This window comes from Vespa mandarinia, chromosome 2 (genome assembly GCF_050613455.1).
Source record: "Vespa mandarinia isolate Hongniang chromosome 2, ASM5061345v1, whole genome shotgun sequence".
Classification (NCBI taxonomy): Eukaryota; Metazoa; Arthropoda; class Insecta; order Hymenoptera; family Vespidae; genus Vespa; species Vespa mandarinia.
Window position 1 is genome coordinate 5,840,001 of NC_140811.1, and position 17,903 is coordinate 5,857,903.

At 40.2% G+C, this 17,903-nt stretch overlaps 1 protein-coding gene across 1 annotated transcript in view; it reads right to left on the minus strand.

The window, feature by feature from the left end:
• Positions 1 to 17,553, minus strand: part of LOC118451517 (uncharacterized) — a 31,397-nt gene extending 13,844 nt beyond the window's left edge. The window contains exon 1 of the mRNA XM_035888174.2: positions 16,925 to 17,553. Coding sequence (XP_035744067.1) covers positions 16,925 to 17,006 — 82 coding nt within the window. The 5' untranslated portion in view covers positions 17,007 to 17,553. The remainder of the gene's footprint in view (positions 1 to 16,924) is intronic.
• Between the last annotated feature and the right edge of the window lie 350 nt (positions 17,554 to 17,903).

A 17,903-nucleotide genomic window follows, 5' to 3' on the forward strand; every position in this document is an offset into this window, starting at 1 on the left:
GTTAAACGAATCGATTAATATCGAATCTCTGTATCTTATTTTTTGATTTTTCTTCTTTTTACTATATCTACGTATGTAATATAAGTTCGTAAGGTAGAAATTAAGGAAGAGGATAGATATAGAGGGAGAACGGAATGCAATAAAAAGAACGATGCATATCCTCGTTGATGCGCGCACGATGTTATGAGGAAGAGAGCGCAACAACAATAGACATACGTTATGCCGAGTTCGAGGCTAGGAGTGGGGACAAGGTGCAATCCCCTTACACGTCCGTCGAGAGAGTTCGTATCCAACAATGAACTTATATTCTCATGATTTCAAGCGACTCTCTTCCTACCTACACGATCCTTGAAGTGTACTTAGCAAAAACGCTAGTCCTTTTCCGATTGATTCGTCCACCGATGTCCAGCTACGAAAGATAAAATCTTTTTCGAAGATGGAATGCAATCGTCCTAAAAAGTTTCATGGAGATTCTTTCCCTGAATCGCCGATTTTATTTCCACCTAAAGAAGTTGCGACGAGAAGTATGCCAATAAAATGATTTTATTTTGATGTTTTTCGATTTCGAAAAAAACAACGAGAAAAAATTGATTCTTTCAATAAGATTAAATAAATAAATAAAAAGAAGGAGAAAATATCTCATCCTGAAAACGGTGAAAAGAAAATAGTCGTCTCTAGTTTGGCAGGTAACGTGCACGCGAACCGAATCAAAATGGTCGTTCAATCAGGAACATAATCTCTTTATTTCGTTCGGCGGAACAATGTAACGGGTAGCGAGCAATAAAAGCGAAAGATAATTCGACGTTATCCGATTTCGTAACGGTTAGCCGTAATTCTTTCTAGCGCCGGGCTTTGAACGAAATCCTTGGCTGACCAGCAACGACGGATCAATTCATTATCGGAAATCTGATTACGGATGCGAGGTTGTGGAAAAGAGATTCGGCTGTGGAAAAGCCCATCGCCACGTTTGCGTTTTCTGTTGTGTACTAAAGCTGTTTCCGAGAGAAAGAGAGCAAAAAAATAGCGACAGGACGACTACGAGTTACGAAATATACGAAGAAGTGGAACGAAAGAAGCAAAGAAGAAAAGACGCCGAATAAAGTCGAACGAGATGGACCAACGAGCGAGAAGAAAGGGGGAAGAGAATCTACCGAATATGGAACGCGTCCTCACGAATTGGAAAAACAAGAGCATAAAAGGATAAAAGACGACGTAGTCTTCTTACTTGAATAAAAAGAAAAATAGAAGGAGAGAGGGAGAGAGAGAGAGAAAGAGAGAGAGAAAGAATAAAACCATATAGCGAGCTACACGATATTTCCATACGACGTGATAATCCGCGAGATATTGTCACGGAGGTTCCTTCAATTTTCACAAACGCATTCGAGCGATAATAACAGCAGTATTATTACTTACTAGAGATACTATTCGAGAAAGCATAAAAATCAAAAGAGATGAACTTTATTCGATAGATATCGATTTTTCCTAAAATATGAAAGTTTTAATAAGTTCAAAGGCGAAAGAATCATAGCTATTTCGTTTGACCGAATAGGTAAATTTTTCGGTTCGTTCGCGTATCAATGAACCGTGATGTGGCGAATATTCAAGCACGAATAAACATACAGAAAGAGAGAGAGAGAGAGAGAGAGAGAGAGAGAGAGAGAGAGCTTTTATTGGGAAACTCGTTCTAAGAACGTTCGTAAATATTCTCTGAATCCTTTCTGTACGTACGTATATTTGTACATACGTACGTAGTATTGCGCGAGCGAAGGATTAACGAAGAGAGACGGCCGTGCGCAATTTCTTTCGATTCCCGTTGGAGCGTAATGACTTCGTTCCACGTTCCACGCGGAGTCGTTTGCGTTTTTGCCATCACCGTCTGATATCTCGGGAGGCGAGTACCGATAGATCGCGCGGGTTCTTGCCTCTCGCTCCCTTTCGCGAGTTCCGCCTTCGAGAATCCGCTCTTCTGCCACTACCGAGTACTACCTACGCCTCTTTGCGCCTTTTATTTATCGCTTCACGCGATTCGAATCCTTACGGTTTTAGCCGACACTTTCCGGTAGTAGAAGGCGTAATGAGCCGGGGCGATAATCGCTACCCTCCATCCCCGTGAGCCGCATTCTTTCCAATTCCGGTACCCACGCTTCGTGACGCGTTGACTGCCTCTACTTGTCTGCATAGAAAGTGCACCTCCATTGTTTTGCGCTGCCGCGAATCATGATTAGACCGTACCATCGCTCGACTTTTTTCTATCTTCCCTTTTTTTTCTTTCTCTTTCTCCCTTCTCCCCCTCCCTTCCTCCCTCCCTCCCTCCGCCCCCCTCTCTCTCTCTTTCTCTCTCGTGTTACTTCTTCCCTATTCCTTCCAACTCGCGCAACTTCGTCTCGTTTTCTCCCTCTTCATCTCTTCTTTCTTCTACTACTTCGTCCTTTTTCTTTCATCTTTCGAAATCACAAGAAATCAGCAAACCACCTTTGCCCTCGTTCAGTCTTTCCCTTTCCTTCCATTGGATCGCATCTTTTCCCGACACTCACATTTTCAGCTTCGTTAGCCGCACACGAAAGGAGGGAGTGACTTTTCGACTGAGAAACGGGACGATGAATGCTGGCCCCGACGTTAAGTGGAATATAAGGACTGTAATGTTACACAAGGGAGGAGTTTTCCCTCGCGATTAAGTTGCTCCTTACGACGCTTATTATTTTAATTGGGTAATACGTATGTCGCCCGCATAGGAAATGAGATTTCCGATGGAGAAGGTAGATGTCGGATGCGCGATTTAGGTAGAGAGACGAAGAGTACCGCGCGAATTCTGCAAAAGCAATTTGAATTTGCCAACGACGAAGGAGAGAATTTAAATTGCTTTCGAACTGCTTGCATTACTAGATAGAATTCGAAATGGTCTTCGAATAACTCGCGTCCGATTTGCATGTCGCGACTTCTTCGATAGTCGCATAACCCTTGACATTTTGATGTTAAAAAAAAAGAAAGGTGCGAGATAGATCTTAAATCTTATACTCGAAATAAAACCATTAGCATAAAGATTAAACGTTTTTTTCCCGGAGAGCATAAACAAGAAAATTCATTCGTTTACTTTTCTAGTACGCGATATATCGCGGGATCAGATAATACCTACTCGAACAAAAAAAAAAAAAAAAAAGGAAAAAATGAGATGAAAAATTGTTGAGACGCGTAAACAAGATGTTGAATTAAAAGTTACGCTTTTAAATAGCATAAAATACGGTAGAAATTGACTCTCGTACCATCCATCATCCTATGTACGACAAGTTATCGTAGTACTTTCGAAATCTCGACAAATTTCATTCTCTGGGAGAAACATCGAAACGAACGCTTGATCCTCCGAGATCCGATAATCGTGTTGGGAGAAAGAAATTAGCCGTCGCTCATCCAACAGCAACGGCTGCGGCAGAGGTACACGAAACTGTAAGCTTAATTGAAACGCGTGATATTCGATTTCGTTGCTCTACTGAAATCCGCGACGAGCGAATAGCAAAAAAACGAGGAAGAGAGAGAAACAGAGAGAGAAAAAAAGAGAGAGAGAAAGAGAGAGAGAGAGAGAGAGAGGATTGGAAAGAACAACAATGCATCGTGCTAGTCCTGACTGAGCAATTTCCTCTCCGACCGCGTGCCCGACGAATAACGTTTAATTGCCACGCGCGAAATTGGGACGATGGTGTGGCCGGTGTGCTAGCCGCTTCTAACGCGATTGCTTTCGTTCCGAGCTTGGTCACCTTTCCTCCCTTTCGAGTTTCCCAGTCGAATCGTCCCCACCACAAACTTCTCTCTCTTTCTCTATCTCGTCACCCTATTTTTTCGTTTCGCTCGACCGCATACGTACACCCGCATCCTTCGAGCTTTCCGCACGAAAGCGTGTTTTTTAATTAAACGTATCTTGTACAACGCCTACCGGGGAAGTAATCTCCCGTGGAAATACACGGAATGTGCTGAATTCTCCTCGAGATATCATACAATATCGTTTTATAAGAATCCCTTTTCATCGTGCTATCATACTTTCGACTCTTCTACCAATTTATTTAATACATATACGACTTAAAAACTTTTCTTTTGAAAGAACGCCACGGGTAAATTCGTAGATCGTGGATATGATTTTCAATTTCAGAAGCATTCAATTTCAGTAGCAAAACGATGTAATATCTAGCAAGATTCTCTCTCTCTTTCTCTCTCTCACACTCTCACACATACACACACATACACACACAGCTTACACACTTATATGATATAGAAGAGTAGCATCGTCCTGTATCTATTTTTTTTATCTTTTTTTAACATGTCTCGATACGATCGCGTTTGATCCGTAACACGTTCAAGTTACGACGAGATGAAAATTCAATAAAGCGTTTAAACATCGAACGGATTGCATGTACTCTCTTTTTCTTTCGATTTATATATTGTATCAGATAGATTGCGAAATCGACGTACGCGCTTTCTCGTCTTTTCTGACACGAGGTTAATCGAGCTGCGTACGCGAACGATATCGTTATAGTACGGAAAATCGTTATTGCTTTCACGATTCATCTCAATGGGATTTGAGCTTTTGCTTATTTCGATTTAGATCCATCTTTATTCTGGTTATTTCGTTAGCTACTACCGAATGAAGCCGTACGAACAGGCTATTCGAAAGAATCTTTTCGAACGTTTTCCCGAACGTGATTGCATAACGACAAGGACGGTCTTCCATGTGTACGTGTACGATTGCGAAAATTCGAAAACGATATCCGTCTTCCTCTCGATACATGTCGATCGTACGTGTACGGCAAGTGAACGAATCCTAGACGAAATCCGTTGTTAGATGCAATATCCTTTCGTAGATTGTAGTAACTTTATAGGAACGTACGTACGTACATATACACGCACATACATACACACATATATAGTACATCCATCCTACTTTAATATTTCCATGAGAGTTCGCTAAGCGCCTGTACACCGATCTACCAACGTACGTCTGCGCTTGTAATTATATGAGAATATTTCTCGTCGACGTTTTCGCGCACGCGTTACTAATTTCGGTTTGTACGAAGGTATCTACATACATCCCGTTTCCTTCCGAATATTTTAAACCGTCTCGTTAACTCCAACGTGCCTTGATTAAAACGGAAGATGCATATTTCCAGCCGACCGTAACGCATTCAGTCAAAGAAAAAAGGAGAAAAAATAGATCGAAAGAAATATGGCGTATCGTTAATGCATCTACTATGTCGTAGATATTAAATTACTACCAGAGATGAAAATCCTACCAACCAAGTCCGAGAGAGGTGATATTTGTTGTTCCATATGCGCGTGTTGCGGATATGTGTGAAATATTTATACGACGACAGAATGAAATGATTCATCGGAAAGATTAAACATTGGACTAGACAACTAATGTTTTTCTTATAGAACGAATCCCAAGTCAATCATTCGAAAATAACATCGGTGTGTTTTATTAGATGAATCTCATATGGTCATTATCTTTTTTTCATTGAATTTTTTTTTGCTTGAAAGTAGTGAAAAGGAGTAAGAAAGAGAAAGAGAAAGAGAAAGAGAAAGAGAGAGAGAGAGAGAGAGAGAGAGAAAACTATAGCAAAATAATGAAGTGTAAACAGTTAGTGAGAAAAATGACCTCTTTCACAAGCGGTGAAGTACTTTATTACTCCGTGCCGACAAGTAGGTATACGCGCGTGCATTCATTGCCTCATCTTATGCACATCCGGTAAATAGCAGAAAATTATGGGCAACCGCGCCAGGCGATGATAACTCCTGTTGCAGCTTTTCAACGCTTGCCAGGGGAGGAGACTTCTTCTTCTTCGTTTAGTCTAGCTCGGTGACCTTTCATGAAATGGAAACCCTTTTCTTGATACTTTCCTCTCTTTCTCTTTCTGTTGGAGTAAGTCGCGATGAGGACAAGGCTACAAAGCTACTAGAGTATACAGGGAAAACAGGTCAGAGAATTACCAACAGAAAACGTTCATTTCCGTACTGTGGAAGTAAGCTCTCTCTTTCTCTCTCTCTCTCTCTCTCTCTTTTTTTTTCCAAACGAAAGATCTAAAGGATTCAACAGCAAAGGATTGAAGCACATTCGTGTAATGGAGTAATACGATTTACAGGTATCTTTACCTTTTGCTTAAGTCGAATGAATTACAAAAAGGCATCATTCATCGATGGCACGTTCCGCATTCTCGTTTAAGGAATATCATTTTTAATTAATTATATATATATATATATATATATATATATATATATATACATATATATATATATATATATATACATATATATGTGTGTGTATGTACGCAGAAACACCGTGAAAACGTGCCTCAACGATAGAAACATATGGAAATCTTACGAAATTTGTGAATTCAAAATAAGAACTCGTTCGAACGTGAATTCGGTAATGGAATTCCACAGCAAAACTTCGTTTGAAGCGAGTTACGCATACTTTTTTTCTTTTTCTCTTAAAAGAAAATAGTAAGAAGGAAGGAAGGAAGGAAGGAAGGAAAGACTGTTTAGAAGACATTTCTCGATAATTTTGCAATTCTTTACAGGTCGAAGTCTCGGAATCTGATCGTAATTCATCGTCGAGTGAATAGGATTACATGAAAAGTCACTTTATTCCAAAAAAAGTCAGTATTTCCAAGGATATCTCATATAATTTCCTCTCTCTCTCTCTCTCTCTCTCTCTCTCTCTCTCTCTCTCTCTCTCTCTCTCTTTCTCTCGCTCTTCTTACTTTGCTATCATGATTTCACTCGATTTCCTATCTATCTTGAATCGCGAATTTCTGAACGATTTACACGAATACATGAGAACGGAAAAATGTGAGAGAAATAATGAGCCACGGACGAAAGAATGTTTGAACGAAGAAACATCGACTAACGGAAGGTGTCTAAAGAGGAGTAGGAGGAGAAAAAGGAAAAGATATGTGGGCGATGAGAAATAACTCGTTGAACATAATCGATCACTATTACATTGTCTTCTGGTCTATATCTCTTTATCTATTGCTACATTTTGATAAAACGAAAGAAAAAAAAATGTCAGCGGTTATATTTGTTGTTAACAATATTATTTGTTAAACGATCTAAAAATAATATAAAATCTCGGGAAAATATATGTACTTGTTGGATAATTTAAAGAAAAAGAGAAGGAAACTTTTTGATCATGCAAATAAATCAATATCTTACTGTTAGAAGTAACTTCTTTCGGGCGTAAAAAAAAAACAAAAAAGAAAAAAAAGAGAAAAAAAAAACAAAAAAATAAAGTAAACCAAAAATTCCATTACGTAAGACGGGATCGTAGAAAGTAGCAAGTTGTGAGGATTCGTGTGAAAGGGTGAATGACCTGCGGGACATCTTTTGCGTCAAGTTCGCTTCTTGGAAACGACAAAGTCGAGCGTGTCACTTCTCGGTACAACGATTTCAAGTAAGTTCGGAAAGTGTATCGATGCGGAAGCTACGCATTCAGCAACAACGGTTCCTTGAACGAAAGTCGTGTTGAAGAACGAAACGCTAGCCACCGTATTCCTTGTGTTTGCCTGCAACTTGTCCAAGAGCTTTCATTCGAACGAACTCCGATCTTCACACTTAGAAGTGCTACTTTGTTGAAATATGATATATGCCCAAAGATATATGCATATATCTTAAATATATTGTCTCTCGAGTCGTATAAATTTTTTGAGAATATTTATAAATCGAATTTGTTAAGAAAAAAGAGTATATATGTACTTTCTTTCTTTTAACGAATAATTAAATTTACTTTTTGGATCACGGAAAAATAGTATATCATTTTTCCCGCTTAGAAATCGTAAAAAAGCTCGTAAATTGTTATTTACCCGAAGAAACTTTGGCTACGACGATATCTATCATTTTCACTTCGATTTTCATTCATGACCGAACTATCGTAATTTCACTTTGTTTTATTTTCCCCATCACAGATAATTTTTATTATTCAATATTCTTTATAGCTATTTGAAGGACATGCATTACGTATTACGTTTTAGACTCGAAAAAACATCGATCGATTTCATTCATTTGAGTATTATCGATCGTCACTGTCGTGACGAGAAAGAAAACAACATCTTCCAAACTCGTTTTTACGGATTAATATATTCTCCTCTTATCGTTAAACATTTCTCGCGGAAATGAGGATTTACGTTGCGACGCGTTCGTCCCGATGAGAATTCTTACGGCATATTGCTTGCTTCAGTAAACTTCATTCCTCCCTACTTTACTACCCTATTCTTTTTCCCTTTCTATTTTCCCCTTTTCTATCGTATCTTCTCCCTCATGATCTTACTACGAAGAAACAGCTTAATTAATGGATAAACCATTCTTCAGCGTTCGTCGTTGATCAGTATACCAAACGACTTTTACCAAAGTGCCTAGTATCGATCCCTAAAATTCAACTCAATACGACGACAACGACGACGACGACGACGCAGCACGGCGCGACTCGGTTCGAAGTTTGACACCTTAAACTGCTTTAACGAAAAATGGCTTAACTTCAACTAGTCGAACCCATAACAGCCTCGCCTCTAACTCTGCTTGTTGTAGTACATATATCCATCGAGCGAGGGGAAACGAGAAAGAAAGAGAAGAGATGAGAAAGAGAAAAGGACAGTCTATTGTGATTTACCGAAGACGAAGGTCGTCTCGTTTGATCCTGTAATTGAGTTTCCCTCTCGCTTCTTTCGTTATAAATGAACGGTATTCCTTAGGGAATATTGTCAAGTTTAGAAACTATTTTATACAAACGTACCCTATTATTGGAGTATCGAATTTTAAAAAGGGAAAAATTAAATACACTCTTCGAAAGCGCATGACTTTCTTATCGATAGATTTTGCTTTGCCCTCTAGTTTGGAATATTCACATTTACGTTTTGGCATCGCGTTACTCGTACACGGTGATCGTTGTGGTCACGTTTGGTTCGTCCAGCGCGGTTCGTTTAATAACGAGGCGCGGTCGTATAACGCATACGTCATGAGTTACCGTACTAACGTATGATTTATGTGATCGATAGTTTTGATATTTTCGATCGTCGCACGCACACCACATTACATCCGTACAGTATCACGGCGACACTTAATATTTCAGGGAGGGTTACGCTTCGTTGAAATTTCAACGATGATCCTGCTCGCGTTGCACTCGATCCGGCTATTTTTCAATATAACGTATGTACCACGTTCTACCATTCCGTGACATTTTCGATAATACAAGTAGGTAGGGGAGGTAGAGTGACGGTTAGAATCATCGGAGCAACGAAATATCGGAACGTGTGTCTGGCTTGCAAACTCACACTCTATGAGTTTTCCCTGTCTCTCCACAATCTGGACATGTCGTGGTATGTTACGAACCTACTGTGTACAAACTCAAATATCTCGACTCACGGAATTGTATGACCTTAATATTACGTGTATATACATACAACGAAAGAGAAATAGAAGAAGAAGAAGAAGAAGAAAAAGAAGAGAGAAAGAGAGAGAATATACGTAAGATAAAGGTAGTTTCTGAATAGACTCGTTCGATGATATCGCTCAACAATAATAGTATTACTCTGGATAGTAAAATGTAAATGATACGAGAAGTGTCCTAAAGATTTCTCTTGTTTCTTAACATTCTTTAAATATAATATATACTCTATCACTATCTTTTATTTACAGATCCACTCACTTAGTTTTTCTCTTTATCTTGCCTTTTTGATTCGACCGCCATCCGTCTTTTGAATAGCCCGTCCTAGCAATAATATCTTTAAAGTGGTCGCGTCAACGGCGAACCATAAATCGAGTCGGTCTCTCCTCCCCGTAAAAGTATCCCGCAAAAGCGACGGTAGAGTTCGAAATACGAGCGATTTAGTAAACGTCACGTTCGCGTGACGTTTGATAGATACGAATGACCGCGCGATGGGAATCCAGCGGCCACCCTCCAGAGTGACTCTCTGTCGTTGTTGGAATGATCATCGTCAAGCGTATAGGACGCCACGTTCGAGACGCTCGAGGATCGTCATACATCCGTCCCACGTCTGGGTGATGCTCGGACCAGTCAGCTATATAGCCGACGGCTTGAGACCGTGCATCGATTAGTAATTTGCTAAATTGATAACCCCCATGGATAGGATATTCCGTCGAATCGATATAAGGGTGCTCCATGGAAAGGTTCGATTTTCCGGAGATACTCGAACGATAGGTCGCTTTTCCTTCGGATCGACAAAATGGAAAGCTCGTATCGCTTTAAATCAACTCGGTAACGAACGATCTAGGTCGAGCGATGCTTCAACGAGTAATCCGAATGCACTTCGATGCGTCGTTCGAAAACAAAACAAAACAAAACAAACAATTGAACATATATAAAAAAGAAGAGAAAAGGAAGATGATACTGCGTCGAAACGAATATCATCCAAGGGATGACAGTTTAGCTCTTCTTTCGGCAATCGATAGCGTACTAAGGCAAGCTTTTTCTAACTTTTATCATTCCTGATCTATAGTACTTTTTAATTAAAAAATTTTATTATACTGCTGCAGTTAAAGCGCATTCACGGCATCGTTGATTTTGTTCTCGTTTAGTCAGTCCACGGAACGACGTAGAAAGTTTTGTTCGAAAGAAAAAAAAAAAAAAAAAAAAAAAAAAAGAAAGAAACCCACGTCGTCATACGATTCTCGTTGCTTACTCTACGAGTGTGTATATATACCTATGTGACTGCCTATGCGCGTGTATCTGTTCTCTTGTAATTACGAGAGAAAATGAAGGTACCGCGTGCTGCTGTAGGCATACGCGAGAATCTTTTTATGAACGTCAACACGAATAAAAGCGAGTGAGTGCTAGCGGGGTTCCTCACGTGTGTGGGCGCTTACGCGTCCTATTAATTTTAAATGGACTGCTGGGACAGATGCGAGCGGATGAGAAAGAGGGAGGAGGGTTGAAAGAAACAGAAAGATGATAAAAGAATAAAATAGGGAGAGACCGATGAGACGCCAAGAATGACTTCACGAAAAATTCTCGAAAGATTACATTAGACCAGCCTCTCTCGTTCTTTCGAGAACTTACCAGAGATATGCACTTATGATTCTCATGTTGCGAGCAGTCGCCCACAGCGTTTTCGACGACCGCAAATACATCATTGACCGGATCCTAAACGCTAGATAATAATTCAAACCTAACTCACATCCGATGGAAAGTATCGTTGTTTCGTTCGATCATCGATGCGTCGATCGTGAATTTTTTTAATTCGCGTTCAGGAGAACCTCAGGAAGCGCCCATAAAATATAACGCGTCAAACGATATAGGCGTGCATACACGCACACAGACACACAAACACAGATACACGCACGTACACACACACACACACAAACACACACGCACACGTATATAATTCGAAAGCTTCTTCGAATCTGCCCCTTCGGCACTGACGTTATCGCGACGTACGACGATAAGGCGGTACGTTTTTATTTCCTCGAATTTTCAGACAACGTTCCATCATATATTTCAAGGGTCTGCAAATGTCAGATGACGTTCACCAGGGTTTTAGAAAGATAGGATAGGGAAAAAACTATTATCAGACCAGGAAACTCGCAGAGCATGCGTTTCATCAGTTAAGCTGAAAGTCAGACAAACGTTAGAAAGAAAACGAATGCAGTTTATTTAATATAGATATCTAAGTACGACGCGTTTAGATACTCGAATAATAAAGTTCTTCTTCGCCTGAAAATCAAGAGAAGGTGTGGCTTAGGATTATTCGAATAGTCGATTTTCATTCTCATTCTCTCTCTTTTTCTTTCTCTTTTACATCCTTTCTGCGTTCGTATCTACGAGAGGAAATATCGGTGTTTGGGAAAAGGATTTCAGTTGGAAGTAGGTAAATGGTAATCCCAACGATTCCCTTTCAAATGCGGCTCAAGTTCCGTAGGAATCAGCAACAGCTTATCGGGGTTATGACACTCTTCGAGAGTCCCTCCCCCTCTGCTTCTCACTTTCTATCTTCTTCCTCTTTCTACCTTACTCTTCTCCATTTCCTTTTCTCTTTTCCTCTCTCTCTCTCTCTCTCTCTCTCTCTCTCTCTCTCTCTCTCTCTCTCTCTCTCTCTCTCTCTGTCTCTCTCTGTCTCTCTCTCTCTCTCTCTCTTTTTCATATAATTCTTACTTTTTGCCCTATCTTTCTTCGTTTCTCATTTTCCCTATTTTTTTTTCTATCTCATCTTCGAAACAGACCGCTTCCAATAACACGATATCTGTCGACGAGCAATCGCCATTTATAGCTTTAAAATAGCCATAGTTCGTTGAAATTTATAAATTGAGAGATTTCTAAAGTGTCCGAAGGACTGATAGGGGACGATGTCTTAGCTGTTATCGTTAGAAAATATCGTACTAGTTCATCGGATTATACTTTTCGTTGTAGGGATATCATAAGAATTTACTACACATAAGATTTCTTTCTCTCTCTCTTTCTCTCTCTCTCTCTCTCTCTTTCCCGTTTTTTTCTCTATCTCTTTCGCGTATACTTTTCTTCGTCTCGACGTCGTCGTTCACGCTTATCGAAGAATCCTTTTGCCTCGCGGGCCAACGGATAGTTCTCGTTTTCTTTATCTCTCTATCTCGATCTCTGTTCTTCTCTCTTTCCTAACGTAACGTAGTAGATATATTTTATATCCTTTCTACCGACGAGCGCGGACATCTTATCAAAAGTTTAATGTAAACCGTAACTTTCTTCGCTATTCCCCGCCTTCCGTCAACATTATTCTCGTATAATGAGCACCGCGAGAATATAATTCTACAGCGAGGCACGCTCTCTTACGGTTTCGAGAGCGTGCTCGCGATAAATCGTGACGAACGCGAGAGCGAACTTCCCCCTCGATCATTTCGATTATCCCGTTAACCGGACATTAACGAATCGTTGGGTGATCGACGATCCTATCTTACAGCAAAATTCTTTGGAATATTATTATATTATCTTGGTGAATCGTGAAGTCTTGTCTAAGCAAATTCCTCAGTTCGTATCGAAAGAGAATAAAGAGTATAAACACTTTAACGTGACAAGTCCTCGCTAATGGCCACCTGTTGATCTTTGATTAAATGGATGCGATATAGTACCCATAAAATGCATTAATCGTACTCATTCGTGAAAGACAAAAGAAAAAAACAAAAACAAAAGAACAAAAAAAAAGAAAAGGACGAAAGGATAAATTCGTATCAATAAGAATATGTCCTTCCAAGATCGAAGTCTTTCTTACATAACACGAAATACTGTACTCTATACTATTTAATAAAAAAAAAAAAAAAAAAGAGAAGCAAGCGAAAAGGAAGTTTGAAAGATTCGCATCGTAGGTAAGTAAGATTCTTCGATTTTCTCGTTTTACGGAAAAAGTAAGAAAAGTTATCGTTATGTCCGAGAGGGGTATCCGGCGAACGAAAACCGCAGTAACTTTGCGGACTCGGTAAACCACGAAAATCAAAGACAAGTCTGGCGGCTTTGCAAGCTCATAATTAGCACGTCGAGTTCTTTCGGTGTGCGGTAATGAAAAGAGACGTTAAATGCCGTTCGGGAAAGTTATTAATAATCGTTTCAAGGGTTGCCTACAGTCGTACAAATGAGATCTAATTAGGAGCAGAGGCACTTGGAAGGAGTCTCGGCTTGAACTTTGCCTTTCTTCACCTTCCACCAATGGTTCTTCTTTTTTTTTCACTCCTTCATCCTCAACGTCTCTTTCCTCTTTTTCTATCGTCGTTCTTCTTACATCAAACTTCTCTCTCTCTCTCTCTCTCTATTTTTCTTTCTCTTTATCTCTCTCTCTCTCTCTTACTCTCCCGATGTCTAGAATTGCTTTCCTCAGCATCATGACGATATCTTAATAACGTTTCTACGCGCCACGTTCCTTACTCACGCTTAAAGCCTAAGAGAGCGAACGGACGAAAGAGAGAAGTAAGAGGAGGTGAAGCCAGATCGGAAGAGCGCCTTAGCGTCTGAAACTCGGATCTCCGGTAGTAAAATAGACGGCTTAATTGCTTAATTTCTCACACGGCTAAACCCCTCTCCTTCTCTAAGAACAAAAGCATGTGCATAGCACCGTTACCCCGGTCTTCATCTTCGTCTCCTTCTCCTTCTTCTTCTTCTTCTCCTCTTTCTTCTCCTTTTTCTTATTCTTCCTTTTCTTACTTTTATGCGTTATCAACATTACTCCTCGCGTGACACTTTAATTATGCCGCCGCGTAAATCCAACCGCCGAAGCAAGTACACACTTGCGATATTCCGAACGTATCTCCCATCGAATGGGCTGCCCATTAAATAGCCAACTCCTTTTCCTTCTCGCTTATCCCAGTATAGCCTGGAGAAGAAGTGCGATCTATCGATCTCTATCTCTCTCTCTCTCTCTCTCTCTCTCTCTCTCTTTCTTTCTTTCTCTACCTTTCTCGTTTCAAATCTTCCCGTTCTGTTCTCTCTACGCGCGAGAGAGAACTAACGGCGAAAGCTATTTTACACGCGTCTATTTCACGAAGAATTTAAAAGATTCATAACTTTTACGTGGCACGGAACTGCGGTTCGTCGATTTATTAAAACAGCAAAAAAAAGGAGAAAGAGAGAGAGAGAGAGAGTGAGAGAGAAAAAGAGAAAGAAAAAAGAGAGAAAAAAAGAAAAAAGGAAGAAAAAAGAGATGGATAGAGAGTAAAAAGAACAATTCACCAATCAATATTTAAATGCGTGCCAACGATGAAAAGCACGGTCTAGTCAACGATCGCATCGTAATCGATCCTATCGTCTGCAAGGCTATTGTTTTCATGAATATGCTTCATACTTTGTTTTCCTTCATATGATAAGAGAAAAAGATTATTGAAATAATCAACCATGAAATTTTAATCTGTTGAAATATCAATATCATTTGAGTGCTTGGCTTATCGGACGATGGGAAGAATTGCGAAATTCATTTGGAATCATTTTCAATGCTTCAAGGAAAGAATATCGAATTCCTCGTAATCGTTCATTTACTTCTCTTCATGGTTCTATCGAGTAGCAATGCTTATCGATTTCAATTGTTTGAAAGAGTGAAAGAAAAAGAGTGAGAGAGAGAGAGAGAGAGAGAGAGAGAGAGAGAGAGAGAGAGGGAGAGAGAGAGAGAAAGTTAAGATAGTAAAACTCGAAAGAAATCGGACTCGGTTACATTTCAACGAATCATTTCTTTCGCATCGTTTAATAGTACGAAGGAGCAAAGACTACGGGAGCTTCTCAATCGTAGAAAGTTCACGGATCGTCCGGTGTGATCTCGCAAACGAGTGCTCTTCGCGAAAGAAGCACTCCGTTACGTAATTTCCTCGTGCAAATATCATTTCGCGGGAGGACGTTTAATTAAATTTTTATCAAATCGGTTAGGAGGGTTCGATAGGCAATACTCGTTCGTCCGATTGTTCCTCGTAAAATTTATCCGATCAATTTTATTAAAACGACCACGAGCAAGTAGGAATATTTGCCGTCGTTAATTACATATATATATATATTTGCAGTAGCGAATTTATATTTATTAATCGTATCTGGGATTTATATTAGAATCCGATAATTAAACTACTACCGATTTCAACGTACACGAGCCACGAATATTCACGTTCGTTTGAATGAGTCTCGATGAACGTCCCGTGAAATCGATTTAATTAAGATCCCCCTCTTTTACGGCATGCGGAAAAAACGCTTGAAGGTAAGCACTAATTTTTATGTAGTTTTTCTTCGTCCCTACTCCCTCTCTCTCTCTCTCTCTCTCTCTCTCTATCTATCTATCTATCTCTCTTATTCTCTCTTATTCTCTCTTTTCTCCTTTCCTTTTTCAACAAAAAGGTATATCGATTAATTAGATTCATTAAACGATCGACCTCCGATACGATTCGGAACTTTATTGCTCTTTTTCTCTATTTTTTTTTTTCTTCTATTCTTGGACACGCGATACGGCGAAAAGGAAGCTCCCGACGGACGAAGAGTAGCCTTTCATCGATAACATCCGTTTCGCTAAATCCTCTTCGATATATTCGCGTACAATACGATCGAGATTACTTCGTCTCTACTTCCTAGTACTCGGATTTATCTGTAAAGACACACGCACGTACCAAAGTACGTACGTGACTCAATTGGGCCCAATAGTCTCATTTCTCTCTCTCTCTCTCTCTCTCTCTCTCTCTCTCTCTCTCTCTTATTTTATAGCTATATTACTTTTTTCTTTTTAACATCCTCTCTAACTTCGCCTCGGTGTATCGATATACAAAAGACGCTTTAATCCCATCCATCGAAAGTTTTGTCTCGCTTAAAGAAAACGAAATCGGATCTTTCGTCTCACCATATCCGATATACTACGTTCTTTCCTTCCCGAGACGAACGATACGTTCGCGCCGCTCGTTTTTCTTATCGGCGTATACGGCGTCCTCCGAGAGGAGTAGTTAACGAAAGGAATTTACGGAGCAGAGGTTAGCGAACGACGATACTCGCCGTTTCGATCAAGCGTTCTTTCTTTTTCAAGATTGACCGAAAGGCAGAGTCACTCATGAATTCGTGAGAGATCGACTGACGACGAGGTCAACGTTACCATCTTTCGATCCTTCGTATCCGAGTTAAAGGATCGATCGTAAGATTGATCGAAGAATAAAAGAAATTTCTTATTTTCCTAAAAATCGACGTAATCGATTAGGTTCCGTCGGCTGGAACGATCGTTGAAAATAATGATCAAAGCTATTATCGATCTTATTGGTTCATCGAACGAGTCAAGTGTCACCAAAAGTAACTGAAAAGGTGATAACTCTGACGTAAGGTAAATAAATAATCCTTAGATCCTTTCTCAACCTTCTGTCCATTCCAAAATCATTATCTTCGTTCAAGAGAAGAAGTACACGATCGAACGTACGTCAAGGAAGCGTGCGTTTCGGTTTAACGCGCGAGACTGATTTTTCTTACCGGTTACGCCGGCGAACACGACGAAAAGCAGCGAAACGAAAAGGGAAGGACGCGCGCCTCGGTATTTCGCGACACTTCTCATCGTGTGTCTCGCTCTCGATTGCAATTATCCACACCCCACGAAGCACATACACATAGAAGCGCGCGAGCGCTTTTCCGAGACAGGCGGATAGATCACTGTCGATCGTTCATATCAACACTTCCGTGTAATCACGTTCATCACAATCGCGTAACGATCCATCGGTTTTTTTTTTCAAATTGCACTTTTCACTATCACAATTTTTTTCTCTTTCTTTTTGTTTCTTTTTTTCCTTTTGTTCTTTTTTGTTTATTTATTTATTTTTTTTTTCAGTTACTTACAACTTCCTCGTAAATCGATTTCTTTCTTTCTCCGCAATTTCTTTTCTCTTCGTAAACTCGTAAGTTTATTTTAACTAAAATTAATGAGATCGAAAGAAGTTTAAAAATTTATGAAGAGAGGAAAAAGGATAGAAGAGAGAAAAAAGAAACGGAGATAAGTTAAGATGGTCTCGATCGATGGTTTCCTCATCGATGAAGGAAACGTCGACGATCTTTTTTACGACGGACACCGTCAAGAAAAGCGACGTAACGCGTCGGAGCTTTTCCGGTCGACGTCCGAGCGGCTACTGAAGGCTCCCGCCGCAAGCACAGCGAGCTTCCAGTGCGTCGACTCCGTCGTGCAACCCAAAAGCTTCGCTTCTCTCTCTTGCACACACATACACACATACATACTGTCTCTCTCTCTCCCCCCCCTCTCTCTCTCTCTTCATACCCTATCTCACTCTTCCTCTTGGAACCCTCTCGGCCATTTTAGCGCCGTCGTTGCGATCAGGCGCGCCAGTGCGGGCTGCGCGCGCGAGAGAGCTTTCGCGTCCTAAAGCGAAACGCTGAGGAGGAGTAAGAGGAGAAGAAGAAGAGGTGGCGGCTACGGATGGGTGGCTAGACAGGAGGGAGTGAT